At 44.3% G+C, this 19982-nt stretch overlaps 1 protein-coding gene across 1 annotated transcript; it reads right to left on the reverse strand.

Moving 5' to 3' along the window:
- Positions 1-261: 261 nt before the first annotated feature.
- On the reverse strand, positions 262-18790 carry HHIPL2 (HHIP like 2). Its single transcript, XM_027797874.2, is given in 12 exon segments — positions 262-931; positions 1688-1770; positions 4679-4760; positions 5999-6109; positions 6112-6140; positions 6515-6641; positions 8080-8136; positions 8139-8395; positions 8750-8893; positions 9665-10317; positions 14058-15635; positions 18584-18790. Coding segments are annotated over 11 exon segments (2301 nt in total). The 5' UTR covers positions 14442-15635; positions 18584-18790; the 3' UTR covers positions 262-557.
- Positions 18791-19982: the final 1192 nt, after the last annotated feature.

A 19982-nucleotide genomic window follows, 5' to 3' on the forward strand; every position in this document is an offset into this window, starting at 1 on the left:
GTTCATTTTAAAGATCTGCTGAACATTTCCAGCCCTTACTGAATCCTTCGGAACCTGCAGGTGATCCATACCTTGAAAAAATACTGCTTAAAAGAATATATATATATATATATAATTTCATTGTCTAAAAGACAACTACTCTTAAGATATACTTTTCACTGCATTTCAGTTGAAGAACACACAAAAAAAAAGGAAAGGTGAGGTCATCGCCATGTCTATTCCATACTCTTGGAAAAAAGACGCAAGTCCTGAAAGTTGGAGGCACTTGGATTTATTAGACAGCCATACACAACCAAATCTTACCAGTGAATGTCCTCATAACTACTTATGTCAGAAAAAGGACATCATGGCAGGATTTGCAAAGAAAGCTAATATTAGGAGGCTGGTGCTGTTGAGGTTTAATAGAACATGCATAGAGGCTGCTAGCACTGACATTAAAGGAGGCACACCTGGGAGCACTGGCATAGCAAGTCAGCTGATTCCCTTTGATTTGGCCACTATTCAAAACATTTGTTTCACCATCTTATAAGTCACTTTTTCTGGGACATCACTGAGCTTCAAAAGTGGCTGCTTAACCTGCTCTCCTCCTTCTTTCCCAGTTCTTCCTTAGCTGGTGCTGCCTTCTTTGGAAGAGGCTTCTTGGTTCTGGTTAGGTATGAGCTCTTCCTTTTTGACAAAGGTGTTGCTGGTGTAGTTCTAGAAACGTGTGCAACCTTTTCTTCCCGCTTTGGCTTGTGAGATTTAGCCTCAGCTTTGATTTTTTGCCTCTTTTTACCAGACGGAGCCAATTTCACTGTTGATGCTTTTGTTTTGGTGGGTGGGGTCTTTTTAGCTTTCTTGGAAGAAACTGGTGGGACGGCTGCAGTGGAGGTAGAAGATATTTTTGGAGGCTTGGTTGTTGAAGGTTCATTAAGCAGCTCAAGGACAGTCTCTGAGGAAAGTAATTAACATGGTTCAGCATCTCTGCTTTAAGGCAAAAGGCTAATTCAGAGATATGACTGATATAAACCCTTATTAGAGCTACAGTTAGGAAAAAGAGCTGACATTCTGAAAGAAGAAATACACATATATAAACCTCTTCTATCAAAAAAGGCGTGGGTTTCTTGGAAATAAAAGTCTGCTTAATTTTAGAAATGATGAATATATATTTAAGGAAATTAAATCCAGACAGAATGTGATGAAACCTTGCACACTTCTCTGGCAGACTTAACAATATGAATTTTTCATGCCACACTAACACCTGGAAATCCCAGACAAGATAACCTCAACTTGCTAAACACTGCTTCTAGTCAACAATAAGCCTAGCTGCATAGGATGTAGGACAGAAAAAGGCCAGGAGAAAGGAAGACTGACTCCCCTAGATTTATGGAGAATGGATTATTTGACTCAAGGAGTGTGTCACAGAGCCAGAGACAGGTGCACAGAACTTCCCGGACAAAATCCAATGCCTGCATCAAAGCCACCAGTTCCCTTGTGATGCCCATCTACACTATTACTTGGCAACACTTACAAAAAAAATATCAGAGACTGGGATTTAAAAAAAAGCACACGTTAAATCTGATAACCTGACTTCAAGATTGCTCCTGCTCGGTGCTTTGGTTTTGAAGACTGCTAAAGATTTCAGTCACATGCCTGCAAGATGGTTGTATGTTTTGCTTGTCAGTAATATTAAATCATAACAACTTACTTGCACGTGGAACAAATGGTATCCGTTTACTCTTTGTTTTCACAGGAACAGGCTTGTATTTACACTTCCCGGGTGGAGCTCTCCTTGAAAAACAGAAAGCCATATGCAGGTATCTGAGAGATTGTTACGGAAGTTTACTTATTCCTGACGCACACATTAATCCCCCGTTGTCATTTGCCTCTGCTGGAAGAGGCATGAAAGCATTTTAGGCACCTAGAGTGTAACACAGGCAGAATTTAAGAGCCTAACTCAGGGCTGCTAGCCATAAAATCCCTGTCTGAGTAACAATAGCAGCTGGAAGGTTGCAGCTTCTCTCCTACCATCCCTCTGGTCAACTTTCTGTCATCATGCAGCGTGGATGGTCTTTATCCAACACCGATAGCTGGTTTGTTTGTGTGTGGGATGCTGACCTGCCTGCATGAACTTGTAGCCCATCACTGAATTCAAGAGTGCTGATTAGGTGTGTTCAGCTATGTGTCCTGCTGCTGGAGGCACAGCACAACGCTGTTTTCTAGAAGCCTGGTGGATGCATGGAACATCCTCATGGAAGTTTGCGTGGCCTTCAGAAGGTGCTGCTTTGGACACAAGATAGTGGTGCAGCAAGAGGGGTGAGAAAGGAAAGGAACAGGCAAAGAGGGAGGAAGCAACAACTGCAAAGAAAGTGTATACAACATGTCTCTCTCCTGCTGTTCCCTGACAGCTTCCCACAGAACAAAAGCACCTCCAAAAAAAGCACATTTTCCCTGAGGTAAAGCTGTCACATGTTAAATGACAGGAACGGGGGGGGGGGGGGGGGGCACAAAGAGCAACAGACCTGTGTTTTCTGTTACCCACTAAGGGAACTACTGTAGGAGAAATAACAACAGGCTCTTCCAATTTGGCATGCTTGACGGCACAACACAAAGCAAAACATGACCTAAGGCATCCCATTTTGTTGTGATTAGCATTCTCCTTCAGACAGGGGTAACAGCCCAGTGCTTCCTCCAGACAAGCAAGGATTGCTAGGGTTGTTGGCATTGCTTTTGGGGGGGTTTGTGAGGCGTGGTGTGGGGGTTTTTTCTCTTCTCTCTCCTTACTTTTAAAGCACCTTCTAACACCTCTTCCTTCTGCTCCTGACTGAAGAGATTTGGTGCTGGTCCAGGCAGCGGCATCCAAGCCCCTCTGCTGTCTCCAAGAGCACTGATGGAGTGGCAAGCTGACGCGGGGACACGGGGTACTGCTGCCATCAGGTTTCCTGGGAGGTTCCTAGGGAACTTTTAGTTGCCATCAGGTCGATGGCAGGGCCTTGCCAACATTCTGAAGCAGGAATTTGTGTGGCTTGGTGCCCTTGCCAGCGTGCTTGCTGAATTGCAGGCAAGGAGCAGGGAGCATCTGGGCTGGACAGACTGAGACTGTAACCATCAGAGGAGCCACCGCTCACAACGAGACAGAAACAGAAGAATCCCATAAACAGCATTAAAATGCAAAGGAGAAAGGAAAAACCTCCACCCAGTCAGGAGGCCAGAGTACAACCCAGGATCTGGAGGTGTCAGGACTTTCTGCTCCAGGACCAAGCAAACAGCCTCCAGAGGAGCAGTCAGTGCTTTGCACACCTTGGACAAGCTTGCAAAGAAAGCACTCAAGCAAACAGACAAGGGCAAAGCTGAGCAGAGCAGCATCTGGGCTAAGGGAACCAGAAAATGCAAGAATAAATTCCAAGGAGTCAAGGGAATTAGTGCCTGGTCCTGTTCTACAAGTGATGGATATGAAGCTCCAAAAGCACAGAGAACAGCTGGCTTCTTTCCAGAAAGCCCTTCTGAGCAGTGAAACCATTGCACTCCTGGCAGGGGCTTGCTGTACCCCACGGAGGCATCATACCATGGTGCATTAATGCACACCAGTCCTCAGGCAAGCAGCCTCCTGGAAAGGCTCCCGCAGGCTGCTTGCGAAACAGTAAGCTGTATTTCTCCCTTTACAGTGGGAAAAAGGAGAGGATTTGTCATCCTGATAGTCTTCATGGCACTTTAAGGAGTGGCATAGGGACTGCAGGGCTATTTTTTGTGAAATAAAGCATGCTCAAGCTCTCAATATTTATGCTAGCTCACAAATTACTATTTTTTTAAAAGATGAAAATGTTACATTTTGGTCAGTCACAGTTAATGCAGTTCAAAAGCTTCCTGACAGACAATAAGCTGTTAAAGGCAGGAGTCCCCTCAAGTAGTTACAGCAAGTAAAGGACTCAAGTTCCTATTCCCATCACCTTGGTACAGTTTAACTATCTAGCTTTGAATTTCACTTCCTAAAAAACCATAATTCATTTTCTTCATTTTGTTAAGCGTCTGAGATCTCAGCAACAGCACGGACACATTAGTACTGTATCTACTTTACAGGGTGATTTGAAAGTCATTTAACGCTTCTTAGCAAGATCCAAAAGCTTGGGAGGGGAAGAAATTACATAAGCATGCTTATTATTGTAAAAACAGACTTTAGCAGGGATAATTGCTCAATGGGGAAAAAAATTTTGCTTGGAAAAACTTAGGTTCAGGCTCCAATTAGTATTTGAACACCACACGAACCACCAGGTCTCACTCTTCTTTGTAAAGAAAACTAAACTGTGGACTTCATTTTATTTATTTATATGAAAGTGCATCACAGATATTTGATGTCATGACCCTCAAGGATGCGGACTGTCATTTTTAAAAGACCACTGCATTATACTTCAGATATGCAGCTAAGGAGACATTATTTTAATCCTTACTGCTCCAGACCTTTCAGGTATCTGAACTCTGTTTATTTCTGGGTGTGTAGACATGATGACTGAGGAATAACTTTGCTAAAACTGATTAAAGTTGCACCAAATATATGGTGGGTAAACAAAAAACGAAGACTGGATGTGGAGCTCAGCGAGGTCATGTATCAGTAGTACTTGGTATTCTTTCTACTGTGATAGCTGGAGGGTGTATGGCAATGATAGAAGAACTTGGCATGGACAAAACATCTTTAATTACTAACCTTGCAGGATCAATAAACTTGTAGAGCGATCCATGTGGTGCATAGGCACTGGGATAAGAAGTAGACATAAAATACAGCTCACCTAAATGGAAGTGAAAAAAGAAAAATGGTCTCAGGTTCAAGTGTCCAAGCTGAATCCCAGTTCTCCATTTCCCTCCCTTTCCTGGCTCTTCACTAATTCATGTGATTAGAAAAGAAACCCCCTTCAGTCACTCCCTTAGCTGTGTCTGACTTCCAAGAAGCGGGCTTTGGTCTCACCCTGGCCTGTGCAGGGAGGCTCCCAGAACCCCAAATGATCTCTTGGTTGCAGCAGGGTTCCACACAGAACCAGCACCTCTCAATCAAGCACAGTGCCTGAGCAGGACCTTCATTACCTCATGTCAGCAGCTCTCCCAAAGTTACTTTCCTCTGTATAAATATGTAATTTTTAAACCTGTTTGTACCAAAGCAGCAGCCAGAAGCTACAAACAGAGGGGAAGAACACACAGCAAATATTTAGCCAGCTTCAGAGTCATACCAAAAAAACCCAACCAAAACCAGTAAGAACTAAATTAGCTAATCCATGGAAGACAGAACCCTCTTATCCCTGTACAGTTGCTGAGAAGAGCAACTACTCCTCGTGCATTCCCTTCAACACCTACTGGCACAATATCCAGGCAAATCATATTAGCTTGCAAAAGAGGCAAAACTGTTGTTTTTTAAATTACATGATTACATGTCTTTTAAATTACATGATGACACCATATTGGTTTCTAGAACAACCAATAAAAGAGACATGTAACATCCATTCACTCCATATGTTGTTAGAACAGTTAAAAATTGTACCTATTTCACAAAGCCTGCATCTCCTTGCATCTTTGACAGAACAGACTAGCCAGATGTTCTAGGATCTTTTAATTACAAGCAAATCTCTTTTCTGCTGAATTGTGAAGCATCAGAGTTCAGTAAAGCACATTATGTTCTCAAAAAACTTGCAGCCACGTTTTACATTACACAGCGCTCTGTCAGAAACAAAATGACAGAGAAAGGCTGAAACAAACAGGAGTTCAAACTTCTTACAGAACTTGGAGTATTCAGACTGAAAGTTCACATGAGGATCTGTCTCCTGAGCTCTCCATCAAGCCGATCTCCGATAGCCTCCCAGGGCAGGAGACCTCTCGGAACCACATACTAACCCCACCTGCTGTGCTGAGATAGCCACAAGCCTGTTTTGCAGTGCCTGCTCTCTAGTAACATGTGAGGAGCAACGTAACTTTACACATTTGCCCTGCAATACAGAACTGACAGTACAGTTTCCAATATGGCTAGCACGATACCTACCTGCTTCATCCTCAGCAAATGAGATGATGAATTTGCTGTAAGAACTGATCATTCCAGGGAAAGCACAAGCTCTTGTGCTGCCAATGCAGATATCTTGCTTCTTCCACTTGTCTTCTCATCTTCCCGCAAAGCCATAAGTTGACTACATGAAAAATAAAACCTTATGTTTTATGTTTCCATTATCAAGATTAGTTCCTGTCAAAATCATGCATCACTAAAAAAAAAAAAAAGTCAGTGGAGACCCTGACTGTTGACGGGCTTTAATGGTTGTCTTTTGGAAAAACAGACCTGAACAGAAGCAAACCTATCCTAAGGTTTCTAAATTGGAGGAAAGTTAGATTCCAACCAAAATGTTGCTATAATAGTCAAACAGAGAGCTTCATCTAATAGGCAGACGCCTGAGATTCTCATTTACTGCAGCTCAAAAGGTTTTGGGTTGTTCCAAAATGCTTATTTGCCCTGGTAAGGCAAATGTGGGTACAAAATGGGAGTTGTAGAGAAAATAATTAGTCTCACCCGTTCATGAAATCACCAAAAATATAAAGGCCATTCAAATTGGGCGATTCACATCCTCTGTATACATAACCTCCAGTAACTGACTTTCCCACGTTGCGGCCATATGCAAATATCGGAAGGATGTCATCTGTTAAACACAGAGGAATAAAAAGTAAGAAAAGTTACATCCAGAGAGCATCAAAAAGCAATCGCTCAGTGACACCGATGTGCACAAAGGTTACTAGAAGGACCAGTAACCGTTGAACAAACAGTGTAGTTAAATTTCAGTCATTTGCTCCAGGACTGAGCAGACCCAGGGGCTCTAAGGAGCTCTCTGTGTAGTTGCTTATCAAGACTTAGTAATGATGAGCTTCAATAACACACAGGACCAAGACTGCCTGCATCAAGCAAGCAATGCAGAAAGGTAACAGCCTGCAGGAAGTATTATCTTACAGGTGTGTGATTGCACCAGTCATTTTAGCAGGGACCGTCTTTACAAATTCCAGTATTTTTTTTAAGAAGGTAATAAGATCAAACAATTGCAAGTTAACTCAATAGCTTCATAGGTTTGCTGACAGCCTCAGCACAGAACATGGATAAGTGTGCTACCTCCTTTTTATGTCACGAGACATGAAATAAAGGCTTTGCCTCTGTCAATGTTAAAATTGAATTCAGCCCTTTCTCAGGTTGAATATGAGATCCCACAAAATTTTAGTCTTGTCCTCATTTTTCTTCCCCTGGATCAAGTAGCTTGTCCTTAATGATGTGGATAAAAATCATAAAAGTATTCATTTAAAAAAATAAAGATTAACGGCAAAATCTAATCCAGTTTTGTCAGTTGAGACTGGGCTAGCAAAAAAACCAACCAAACAAAAAAACTTGAGTGCCATGTTGGTACCAGCATAGCAGAGGAGAAATGTTGATAACACATATTGTACACTTGCCCGCTCACACAAATGTTTCAGAAACACCTACATGAGCTTGAGACCAAGTGTGTTCTTCCAACAGCTTAAGAAACATTATAATAATACCAAGTTCTTCTGCCATGCTTTCCAGAGAGCTTTAAGATGACTACCGATATCTACTCTTTCTTCAAGGCAGCAAGTGAGTTTGTCCATCACACCCACAGTCAGACCCAGAGCACGGTTTTTGGGTGTTCTGCTGCAGCACCCTACTTGCTAGGGCACACCGCCTGCACCACAGGATTTGTTTCAGGATCTCAGCATCAGCTTGGTCCACTCTCCTCAGCCAGAGCTCAGAGCTTCTGAAGAAAACATGGTATTGCTTTTCTACTTAAACCACAACCCATTGCCTTCCTGACTTCACTGGGAAAGCTCTGTCTGTCTGCAAAAGGCACAGGCTTTGGCCCTAAACAGCTTGTCCGGTGCAGCGTATGGCAGGGAATTCCCTGAATAAGCAGGGCAGCATTTCATACCAATGCTGCAGGGCTGGGGAGAAGGGATTTCAATTCTTAAGTAAACAATCTCCATTTAACACTGGATTATTTAGCTTCACTGGAAAAATGGTGCTATAGTCCACTAAACATACACATATAATAAAGAATCTTCTGCAAGAAACTTCCTTACCCAAAGAGGAATTGTGGCAAAGCTTTGTGTCATAGCATTCAAATCCTTCCTTTGCTCTCCTTTAACAATGATGTCCATTTCTTCAAACCTGTTCTGCCCGACGTCCCCACAGAAGATCCTCCCTCTTCCCTTTTCCGTGACAGGGTCCCCTCTGTCAACTGCACAGCGCCACATATTCCTGACCCCATAAGCATAAACCTCAGGGCGGGCCTTGGGATCAGACACAAACGGATTATCAGGAGGGATGCGATAAGGCTTTCCATCAGGGCTTTTTCCATCCACATCAATCCTTAAGACTTTCCCCAACAAAGTACTCCTAAAGAGAACAATAGAAAAAGAAACCCCAGCATGAGAAGCAACTGAAAACACAAAGAATTCTCTTCTTCCCCCTTTACAAAGGAAAAGTTACCTGTCCAAAAGAGATAAACCAGTGGCTGATATGTCTTACAACCTGCTCAAGTCACAGAAGACTCTCCCCTCTCTAAACAACTTGGGTTTCCTCAGCTCCCAAAGCATGAAATTTTGATTTTTGGAATACTGCATTGAACAGACTTGCAAATACACAAGCACTTTCGGGAAGCACTCTTACTTTATTCTTCCTCATTGTCTTACTTCCAAACCTTATGTCTCTGTGAACAAGCTGAAAGCTTTCACCTGCCCTCCTACTTACTTGTTTTGAGCATTCCCAAGTTTTCCAAAAGGGTCTCCAGCCTTCCCTCCACCCCCAGTGAATAGGTACATGTAGCCATCCACACTGAAGAGCAGCTGCCCGCCATTATGATTTGCAGCTGGTTCCTCAAGCTCCAGAAGATTCCTTAAAACAAAAACAAACAAACAGAGAAAGCAATAATGTATGTGGCTACTGGGAAGGACTGAACGTCCGTTAGGCTGCAGAAACATTGCATCACTCCTACAGAAGAAAGCAAGATTTCCCAGCTGTATAGACCTGTGGGTTTTGTCAAATACAGTTCTGAGTCACATCGTGTTGCCTGCAAGTGCAGCATAAGGCTGTCGCCTACCATTCATCTGCAGGGAGGGAACCCTTGCTGCCCTTTAGGCTTTGATTGTGGCAGGTGGGTTCTGCTTTTCTTATATGAAAAGCAGTTGGTGAATCAGAGCACTTCAGAACAATCTTATGGTGATTGAAAAAAGCTAGAGAAATGTAAGTCTGGTATTAACAAATTCTTCTCCATAAATGAGAATGAACTTTATCTCAGCTGAGGGATGGGGCAGGTACACACATGTAAGATAAAATTAACGTATAGTACTGTAGTGAAGCATGCTTGCTCTCTACGAGACAAAACACTTCTAGCACAGATGTTAATTCCACAATAGGCTTAAGGCTATTACCGCTCTTTAGAGTGCAAGATGGGGAGAGATGATGACCTGGAAGCCTAGATCCTGGGTCATTTTTCAGGGTTTTTTCTAGTTTGCTATGTGACCCTGAGCCAAGCCATTTCTGACAGCTTCATGGCAGCCAAGTCACACACCTAACCAGAGTGACCGGGAACGTGCAGGTTCTGCAAGGGGGAAGGACAAGGGCACAGAAATCATTTCTCGTCATGGCATTCAACATGAACTGTACCTTTCTGAGCATGGATCAGCTCTGTTGGCATCAGATGCCAAAACCTTCAGTTCACTGATCCTGATCTTTTTCACTTGGTTCTCATCCATGTACGAGTAATAGATATAAAATTTCCCATTGTACTTGTGCTTGGGGTGGAAAGCCATCCCCAGAAAGCCTCTCTCATCTTCTCTCCACGACGTAGCCAGCACTATATTCTTAATATCCAGAAAGGGCTCCTCCAGCCAGCTGCCATCAGGGAGGTAGACCCAGATCACTCCCACTTGCTCAGCTATGAACACGCGGTGGGTATGGTCATTCGCATGCACCATGAGCACCGGGTTCCACAGGCCGTTGGCAACCTCAGTCAGACAGAGCTGGAGGCAGCCTTTGCGGTCCTCCACCACCGAGCCCAGGTTGTGGTTGAGGGCTGTGTTCTTCAGAACATTGGGGAAGCAGTAGTCCTCATCATGTAGATGAATGAGGTTGCAAAAGCGTGTCTTGTTTGTCTCGCAGCAATCTTGGATGCGCTTATCACTTGTCAGCAGGCTGATGGCAGAGTGGCAGTTAAAATGAAACTCAGAGCAGTAGTCAAAACAAAGTCCTGGGAGGCTTCTTAGAGGTGTCCGAGGGTTTTCTGCATCATAGAGATGTGCAGCATATGGAGAACATTCCTAGAAAGTAAAAGAAACTAAGTACATGGCTGTGTACGCACATCCAGGAGAAACCAAGACACCTTCATGAAAGCAAACTGATTAATAACATGAAAAATTAGTAAGGCAGAGTACATGGTGAGCCATCTTTGAAGTGGAGTAGTAAAAAGTCACTCAGAATATGGTCAAAGAGGATTTTGAGGTCAGCAGTAGTCTCCTTTACCAAAGCACAACTGGCTGCACCTACATTACTCCCAACGGAGGTATATCTATGGAGGCTGTGAATTCTCCACTACTACAAGGTTTTAAGGAAGTGACAGGGAATTTCTCCTTGCAATCTAGTCTTACTTTTGCTTTTAGAAATTTAGTCTCCCCTGCTAGATTTTAAACTAGGTACTTTGTAACCTGTGCTTAACAGACACAGAATAATTTAACTCCACTACTGCAGCAACCCTTTGCACCATGGAGAACGTTAACCTTTGTACTCCAGACCAGCAGTCCCAAATCTGGACACATCTTTCACATCAGCTGGCATCACTGCCTTTTCCAGGTATATTTAAGATTTTACTTTATTAAGCCACTTAAGCCCATACCTAGGTCTAATCAAGTGTTAGGAAAGAAAGAAAAAAAAAAAATGGGTACAGGTTCACCTGCACCTTCAACACTGTGTGCAGCTCTGATCCCCCTTCCCAAAAGCAACTTAGGGGAGCAAATCCACAAGGACAGTAAAAGGACAGCGAATAGTCACAAGGACAGTCAAAGATACAGAACAGCTAGGTAAGGTAGGACTGAGCAGTCTTGCAGAGAGGTGATCAGAGTAGGGTAACAGCCAGAGAGAGGTCTGTAAATATCACAAGTGACCAGAAGCTGGATGTGGCTCACTTTCCCCCAGAAGAAAAATGAGGGGCCATCACATAAAGCTAATATGAGCCAGGTTAAAAAAGGAGGTGAAACTCTGCTAGAAGAATTTGTAGGTGCTAAAGATGTGCATTGGTTAAATATATAGGGTAAATTAACCTTTGGTCTGATGCTGTGCAACTTTGATGATGTTCTTGCATGCATAGTATCACTGAGACTATAGTTGAGATTTAAAACCAACTCAAATAAGTAAATATAATCTTATGCAATTTGTGTAGCTACCACTGACCCTATATGTGATCGTCAGGAAAAAAATATACTGCAGGCAACATTTTCAAGTGTTATGTATCTAAAACTATATCCCTTCAAATATCATTAGGTTTTTAGCTGTGCAAAATATAGGTTAAATACTGAAAATCAGGCACTGTATTTGAATTTCTACTTGAATTTAAACTCCTTCTCTTGCAAGGATTCTGGGTCAGAACTTCCACCAAATATTTCCATTTAAATCCCACCTCTATTTTAATCACCACAAAGATGCAGAAGTCAAAACAGAAGCAGCTAAATTCTGCAGAAAGATTATTGTACTGGTTTTCATGCCAAAAGTCAAAAACTCTGGATAGACTGTTTCAATTAGGCACATACGTAGGAAGGTAATTATATAGACGGTCAAAGAATGAAGAACTACTACATTAGTAGTACATTAGTATTTTTTCCGCCTCATTAAACAAGTTTGCTTCCTTAAAGTTCCTTAAAAAAACCTGGGACAGTTACACAAGCACTGACTTTTTTGTATGTGTGCAAGTAGCAGCCTTTGCAGGACATTTAACGTGAAGGCTACAGACCTTCACTCCAAACTCAGCATAGCAAACTCTCCCCTTTGCTCACAGAAGAATCCGAGGTCTTTTGGCCATACTAAGAACATACAGGCAAGACTTGTAAAGCCCTTTCAACTCTTGGATGGCACAGTTAAGTTTCTCACTTTTCACTGCTGCCATCTGGTTATTAAGCTGCACAGAAAGAGCTAGTTTCTGTTGCTTACGCATCCCATCTGTAAGGAAGCACTTCTCTCCCCACATCAGGAGTCCCCAGCCTGCAGAGGAGGGCCACTTCACCCAAGCCTGGGCCTGTCCCTGCAGCCTGACCACCCCCCGGATGACAGAACCACGCAACTTTTGCCATGTTTAAGGACTTCCCAGAACGAGGAAGGGCACCATAAGGCTCTGAGTGCCATCACCAAAAGCCAAAGCTTCAGGTAAGTGTCTTTGTGTTCTCACCTTCTTGAAGGTGCAGGCATTCAACAAGACTTGGCTGGCATGTTCCTCCCCTGATGCTACTGAGTCCATTAACCATTGCTCACCCTTCCACTTTCACCAGTATACACTCGCACACCCCTGAATATGTTGAATTTCTGGTTATATCATAGTATTCACAGAACATGGTGCTGATCTCAAGTGACTTGAAGACAAGGAGAGGTGACAGCCTGATAAGGCGTCACCAAGGAAAGGTGAGGGAGAGTAGGCAGAGCCTAACCTGTGCTGCATTTTGAATCCCGGGAAGCTCCCTCGTTCCCACCAACATGCAGCTGCAGCTGTCTCACTGCTCTGTTGTTCACAAGTCACTTGCAGTCTAAAGCTCCTCACAGTTCTGTCCAGAAGTGATTACTTCATTAACACCTTTGAAAACATTTTTAATTTCTCTCCATAAGTGGGAACAGAGTCCAGCTCCCAGACCAGCAATCTGAGAATCACAAAATCCCAGAACGGTCGGGGTCGGAAGGGACCTCTGGAGATCATCTAGTCCAACCCCCTGATGAAGCAGGTTCCCCTTGAGCAGGTTGCACAGAAATCAAAAATAGTGATTTTATAGTGGTTTTTCTACCTGCCACATGTAGAAAAATCTTCCTAACACTGATATTGGTCGTTCTGCTAGAACCTGTAACATATCTTTTACTGGTTTAGCAACTGTAGACAAACAACCCTGATGCTAACTTTTTTCAGCCCTGATGCTGAAAGAGTGTTGTTCCCCCCACCCCAAGGAGATGCCAGAACCTTGCCAGCATCCAAAAATGGGTGGAAACATTTTGGTACACAGATGGTATTCTAGGGCTAAGGAAATAGTAAGTAGAAGAGGTTTATACATTCTTAGTAAGACTTGACGTGTCTTTTGGCAGCTTTTTGTTTCGGCCAGCAGTAGATCCAGCTTTGCATGACTAAGTTATTGAAAAGCCACATCAGTCCTGCCCTCTAATTACAGGGAGGCAGAGGAGCTCAGTCAGGAAAAACCATGCCTTGGGTCTTTTCTCACTGCACAATGCCTGTTTCTGTGAGCCAGGTGGATGGTGGGGAGGCAGCACTGATGAAAATGCAGTGACTGAAGCCTCGGGACCTTGCAGCAGCTGTGTGAAACCACTGCTTATTACATTTTGTTCTACTTTAACAACCACACCATTTGGAGCATCCTCAGCAGGAACACAATCAAAATGCATCCTTCATGCAGCCCAGGGATCCAGACACTTTCCCTGATAATTCCCATATCATTTGATACTCCAGAGATTGTAATCCAGCATCTAGTAGCTGCAAGCAGAAAACAAATATTGACCTGTAACTCTACCCTTCATTATGAGAAAATGAGCAGAGCAGCAGGATTCCCATCACCATCCACATTGGACAGTGCTTTCATAAATAATTATTGCTAGGCAATGTCACTGCATATTGCCAGGTACCACAACGTGACGCACCTTACACAAAGCACATGCCAAGAATTAGGTACCATCACCCTGTCAGTCCACTTTCCCCCTGCTCCCACACCTCTTTCCACAGCAACACAGCTTGCTATAAGAGACTATCAGAACCTCAGCTGACTACCAATTCAGTCCCAAGTGTACTATTTTTCTGCCTTACCTGACATAAGATATCTTTGATATACGTTCCACACAGCTTATTTTCCCAGGGACCAATATAATCCATGATGTCCCAGTATTTTGCTGCAACGGTGTTGTCTCTCTCCTGGTCACAGCAGCCAAAATCTCCATAGGCAGAGCAGAATTCCAAGTGAAAAGGGGGCTGGAAAGGTGGCCCATAATCCAGACACTGAGGATGCCCCAGCAAACTGTCTATCAGGCACAACAAGGAGAGGCAAAGAAAGACATGTGGGCAAGAAAAGGAAATTCCAGAGCTGCTGCTGCTCCTTCCAGTGCACGGCCAAAAATTCACTTCTGTCGGTGTAGGTTTCTTGAGGTCAGATGTATAGAAATTCTGGACTCCTTCATAGTATGGCTCATTCATCCTCCCTGTTTTATTAATTGCCAGCCACAGAGCTCAGCATTTACTCAGGTTTGCTTACATTCTCTCTCTCTCTCTTTTCCTCTCTGAAATCTACTTGGCAGGAGAGGAAACGCTCCAGCCTGTCTCTTTGGCATTTCACACGTCACATAGCTGAACCCTCGTCTCTGGACACTTCTCATGCCCCTAGAAGCACTCACAAATCTAATCCCTACATCTTAGTTTAAATTGGCTGAGAAATCCTTCACCACGAAATATGAACAACATAAAAATATGAAATATGATACCAAATCAAGAACCTGATAATCTCTCCCCATTTACAAAACACAATTGAATAATTTTCAATTTCTAACTACCGTTTTACTCAGCTCCTAAAATATACTAAACTTGGCTGTGATTTCATAAACACCAAACAGGGGTCATAAAATACAACCAAACTAACTATTGGTACAATTTCAGGACAAAAAGTTTTACAGAGCTCTTGCTGATACCCACAGATCCAGGCATACATTCAGGGTTAAAACAAGAAGAAATTCAGAAAGAGTGAAGGAGAAAACACACATTTAAGGCACCAGCACAACCTGAAGCCAACTGTGATGTTCTGTGGTAACATTGTACTTCAGCTAATTGATTTTAGTGGGTTTGATCCCAGCCAATGTTAAACCGATTTGAAGATGAAAGAGATTTTTGTCTACTTTCCCCTCTGGTGAAGAACGCATGAGCAAACCCTCCAGTTAGTGAAGTACAGCATCAGTTGGGTGTGCAGGTGCACCGTCTTCGTACACATTGTACTCAGTCTGTGTTTCCGAGAACGACACTTCCCTACCTCCGCTCTTCCACGAGCGGACCGAGAGCACACGTTGATCACAACCAAGCTGCTTTACCCCTACACCAAAAAGAAACATACCCTTTCACGTGCACATCGCTACTCGTACCGCGACAAACCCACACGCACCCAGAGCGCTCCTCAGCGCTGTGCTGCATGCATCACAAAGCACGAGTTCAAGGTCTGCAGCACACCAAGAGCCTAACGAATGCAACTAAGAGGAGTAAGTTGTGCTTTACCTTGCAGCTGCAGGAGCCATCAGCCAGTCCCAATGCTGTTAGGGAGAGGCTTTAGCATGCACCCGCTCACTAGACATTTCCATACAACAGAGCTCATTAGGGAGCAAGGCTTTGTGAACTGTTCTATTGCTTCTGAAACATGAATGAGGAACAAAGCAATTAAAACCAAAAAAAAGCGCAATTAGATCTCTCTCCTTCCTAGAGATCTGAGGAGAATCTATTACAGCCAACACACAGATATCCTTTGTGGTGTTTCTAGTAGCTTCCTACTTACTGCTTTACCTCTGTGGGACACAGGCAGCAGGTGGGAAAAAGGAAGCTGCTGGAAGAACCTCATATATAGGGACACCTCCACTCATCCAAAACTTTTCCCCCTCCACCCACACATCATTTACTCCCAGGATCTATCTGTACATAGCTCATGTAGAAGCCAAAGCTTCCAGTCCTAGTTTCTCAATACAACTGCCAGCATAACACGACAGCTGAGAATACTCTGTGATTATGGATCTCCTCAGCCTTTATTGGGAAACAGTTGTTTTGAAAAGCCTCTGGATTTTTAACCTTCACCTGTTTTGCTGTGGCTTTGACTCGTGGCACCTTGACTATCCAGCAGCCTGCCAACAACGCTCCTGCTTAGACCTCAATGAACTGGAAACACACCAACTACAAGATTCAGCACTGTTATGAGATAAAGCATTTTAAATCCAAGTATTTAAAACTGCTGAAGTATCAGCTTATCTCATTTATTGCTCTCATACATTGCAGACAATCACTGAAATTAAGGCATTACTTTGGTGTCCCCTGGCAATTATCTTATTTTGAAACAATAACAAACATCAAGGATAAGTGAGGGTGTTTGCATACTGTTCATTTGTAACTACAGTCTATGAGCTCCCTATGCTTTTAATTCCTTTAGCATTTAGGAGCTCTTTGGGGTAGCTAACATTATCTACCATTAAAGGAACTTTTAATGCCTCTCTCCTTTTCCTAGGGACAGATGCAGACAAAAACCCAGAATATTTACTCATGTGCAGAACTGCACTACCTAGTTACTGGATACTGCAGACCAGGAGGCAAGAACACTCCTGCTGCCCTCTCACAAGGGCAGAAAAGCTAGAATAGCTTCACTCACATTCAGGCAAGGAGACAACACAACCTCCCAGAGAGCTTACTGCTCACCCTACCCAAGGACTCCTTGCAGTGGGCAGTCTGGTTTTTTTGGCCAGCACACCACCTCCAGACATTCTCTAAATGCAACAACACAAGACCGAGCAGAACTTTCCATTTACTATTGCAGATAAGAACTCAAATTACAGAAAACCCTGAAGAACTGCAAATTCAGTACAGAACGCTGTACTGAATTCAATCCTCTGCTTCTGCAGGAACTACTCCAAGGTAAGGTATGCGCTTGTTTAGTGCTGACAACAGGCTTACGCTGCTCTGAAAGCCAAGGCAAGCCCTGCCGAAGTTTCCAGAATGAGGGAGTTGCTCAGAATACAGAGAACCTGGTGGGCAAAAGGCAGGGGGTATGTATGCACAGGGTCGACATGCTTTAAAAAGCAGCTGACATTTCATTAGCTTGCTTTTCTTGAACTTCAGTAAAAACAGGAAACACGGGAAAAAGCACAAGCAGTGGCATCAGAAACATAAACAACAAGGAAAGCAGAGGGTAAAGCTGAAGTGATTTGCAATTTTGAGTCAGCATTATGTTAGATTTTAATATTGAAAATAGCAGAACAAGAAGTGGGATAACAGAGGGACAACAGACACTGGGTCTGCACAAAAAACATGGATTCCCTGAACAAGGGAGAACAAGGAGAACAGCAAAGAAAAATGTGCTATTTGTTTCATGGAAAAAAACTTGTCACAGGAGTTTTGCACACAGGATGAGGACAGTTCACAAAAACCCCAAACCTAGAGCACGGAATTCAGAGCCAAAGTAGAATATTCCAATCCACTAGGAGTTACCGTATTTAAAATACAACACACAGGCTTGAAAATAACAGTACAAACTGAATCATTTCCACAGGAAATTTCACTCAGGGCTTGTGGTCTGCAGGTTTGTCTCAGGTGTAACTACTATGGTGTCAGGAAATAACAAGCTTCTTCCAGGACATGAAAGAACAATGCTTGAGAGAGTTACGTGAAAGCTGGGACTGTGCTGCTTTTCTACTTGCTGACTGCAGCATGGTGCTTCTAGCACCAGGAGAGAACATGACCCCTGGCAGCAATCCTGCTTCCAGAGGTGACTGGAGAAAGCTGAGAGCACGAGGGATTAACAGTTTCAAAGACATCAAGCTCCTCTTTGTCCTGTCATTCCCCTTACCTCCAGCCCAATCTCTGCTGCTTTGTTTCACGCTTCTTCCTCAACAGATGGTTTCTCAGATGCTGCAAGGCATACACATCTCCCACAGGCAGCTAAGGGGACAGAAGGGAAATTATACGGGAGCTCTCAACAAGCCCCTGCCCTAAAATTCAATTTTCATACTACTTGTGTTAGGTTACATGGTAAAAACTTCTCTGCGTGCCCACAAAGGAACACAGAGAGACCATGGAAGGGGGAAGCCCAAATTTCTGGGGGATCAGGCCCAGCCAGCCCGGGGTTAGGCCAGGCAGGTCCCTGACAGACCTGACCTGCTCCTGTGGCATAATGACCTGGCCGGCGGGGGCAGGGAGACTGCGGGCATGCACAAGCAGGGCATGAAGCGCATGGAGCCACATCCCACTGGCACCGGGCACCAGGGTGTCCCCAGGGCTCACTGGCTGCCCCCGGCGTGCCCGGGGGGCTGCGAAGGCCAGCAGCGCGTGGGTGGCTAGTGTCAGAGCCAGCGTGGCCAGCAGGCCCGGGGCAGCGGTCGTGCCCCCATGCCCGGCACCGGTGCGGCCGCCCCTCGAATGCTGGGCTCGGTGCTGGGCCCCTCACGGCCAGAGGGACGCTGAGGGGCTGGAGCGCGGCCAGAGCCGGGCAGGGGCTGGGGAAGGGGCTGGGGCACAATCCTGCGGGGAGCGGCGGGGGGAGCTGGGGGTGCTCAGCCTGGAGAGGAGGGGGCTCGGGGGGGCTGATGGCTCTCCACAGCTACCTGACACGAGAGGCTGTAGCGAGGCGGGGGTCAGTCTCCTCTCCCAGGTAACAGCCTACAGGACAAGAGGGAACGGCCTCAAGTTGTGCCAGGGGAGGCGTAGGTTGGATATTAGGAAAAATTTCTTCATCCAAAGGGTGGTCAGGCATTGGAACAGGCTGCCCAGGGACACGGTAGAACCGCCACCCCTGGAAGTGTTCAAAAAACATGTTTTAGTGGTGGACTTGGCAGTCCTGGGTTAACAGTTAGTCTTTATGATCTTAAAGGTCTTTTCCACCCTAAATGATTCTATGATCCTCCAATACCCTGCCGGGATGCTCCCAGGCCCACACAGGAGTCACCAGCCCATCACAGGCCCACCCACCCGTGCAAGCCCAGAGGAGCAGGGGGCACAGCGGCAGGCAGGAAGCCCAGGGAAGGGCCCCCCTGGCTGGCTGCCTGCCAGGGCTGTCCCAGCACAGCTTTAGCCCCACTGCCCTGGCATGAAACCCATCAAGACAGTCACTGGGAGCAACAATCTGGATCACCTTTCAGACTAAGAAGTTCTGCTTCCCAGGGCTGTGGGATACCTTATGGGATGCTGAAGAAGAACATTTTGAAACTTCATAACCTAAATTAAATTAGTCAAAACCCAGTTGGAAATCTCCAACAAAAAAAAACAAACCCTGACTATTACAGAACGAGGCAGCAGCATTCTTCAGGAATCAGAACTAAACCAGCACACAGGTCAGGAATTACAAACAACCATGGGGGTGGGTTTTGGTAAAACATACAATTAGCTCACTTGATATTTAAGACACGTTGTCTTAAGGCACATTTCATAAAACCCATGCTGACCCAGACCAAATTCCCAGATAAGCACTCAGCTTTTAAAAGCACAGCTGTACTTATCCTTATACTACTATGCTGTTAGACATCTTTATTTCATTTCCAGAGGCAGTTCAAGCAGTTCATCCACTAGAGTTCTACAGACCTGCCACTTAAACAGTAGTAGTATTTGGAAACCATTTTGTTGCTTTCAAGCAAACTGGAATGCTAATTAATGTGTGTAGTCACAAACATTTGCTTTCCAAACACAGCAACACTGCATATTTCAACTCATAGGCAAGACTGCAAAAAGTCTCTTCTACCAGGCAGAGAAGTTTTCAGCAGTTCTGTGCCTTTGCTCTTTCAAAGCACTGCAACACTAAATTCCCTCTGTAGCCGTGCGGCTACACCAGCCTTTCACTCCCTCCTGCCCACAATGTGAAAACAATCCCTGAACTGAACATACAAACCACAAGAATGACATGTGGAAAAACCACCTTTGGATATGTTGAAATGCATCATCTATTTGATTCTATGGAACAAGCTGCAGTAGAACTTTACAGCCTGTAATTCTCAATATACAATGCAAAAA

This window comes from Falco cherrug, chromosome 13 (assembly GCF_023634085.1).
Source record: "Falco cherrug isolate bFalChe1 chromosome 13, bFalChe1.pri, whole genome shotgun sequence".
Classification (NCBI taxonomy): Eukaryota; Metazoa; Chordata; class Aves; order Falconiformes; family Falconidae; genus Falco; species Falco cherrug.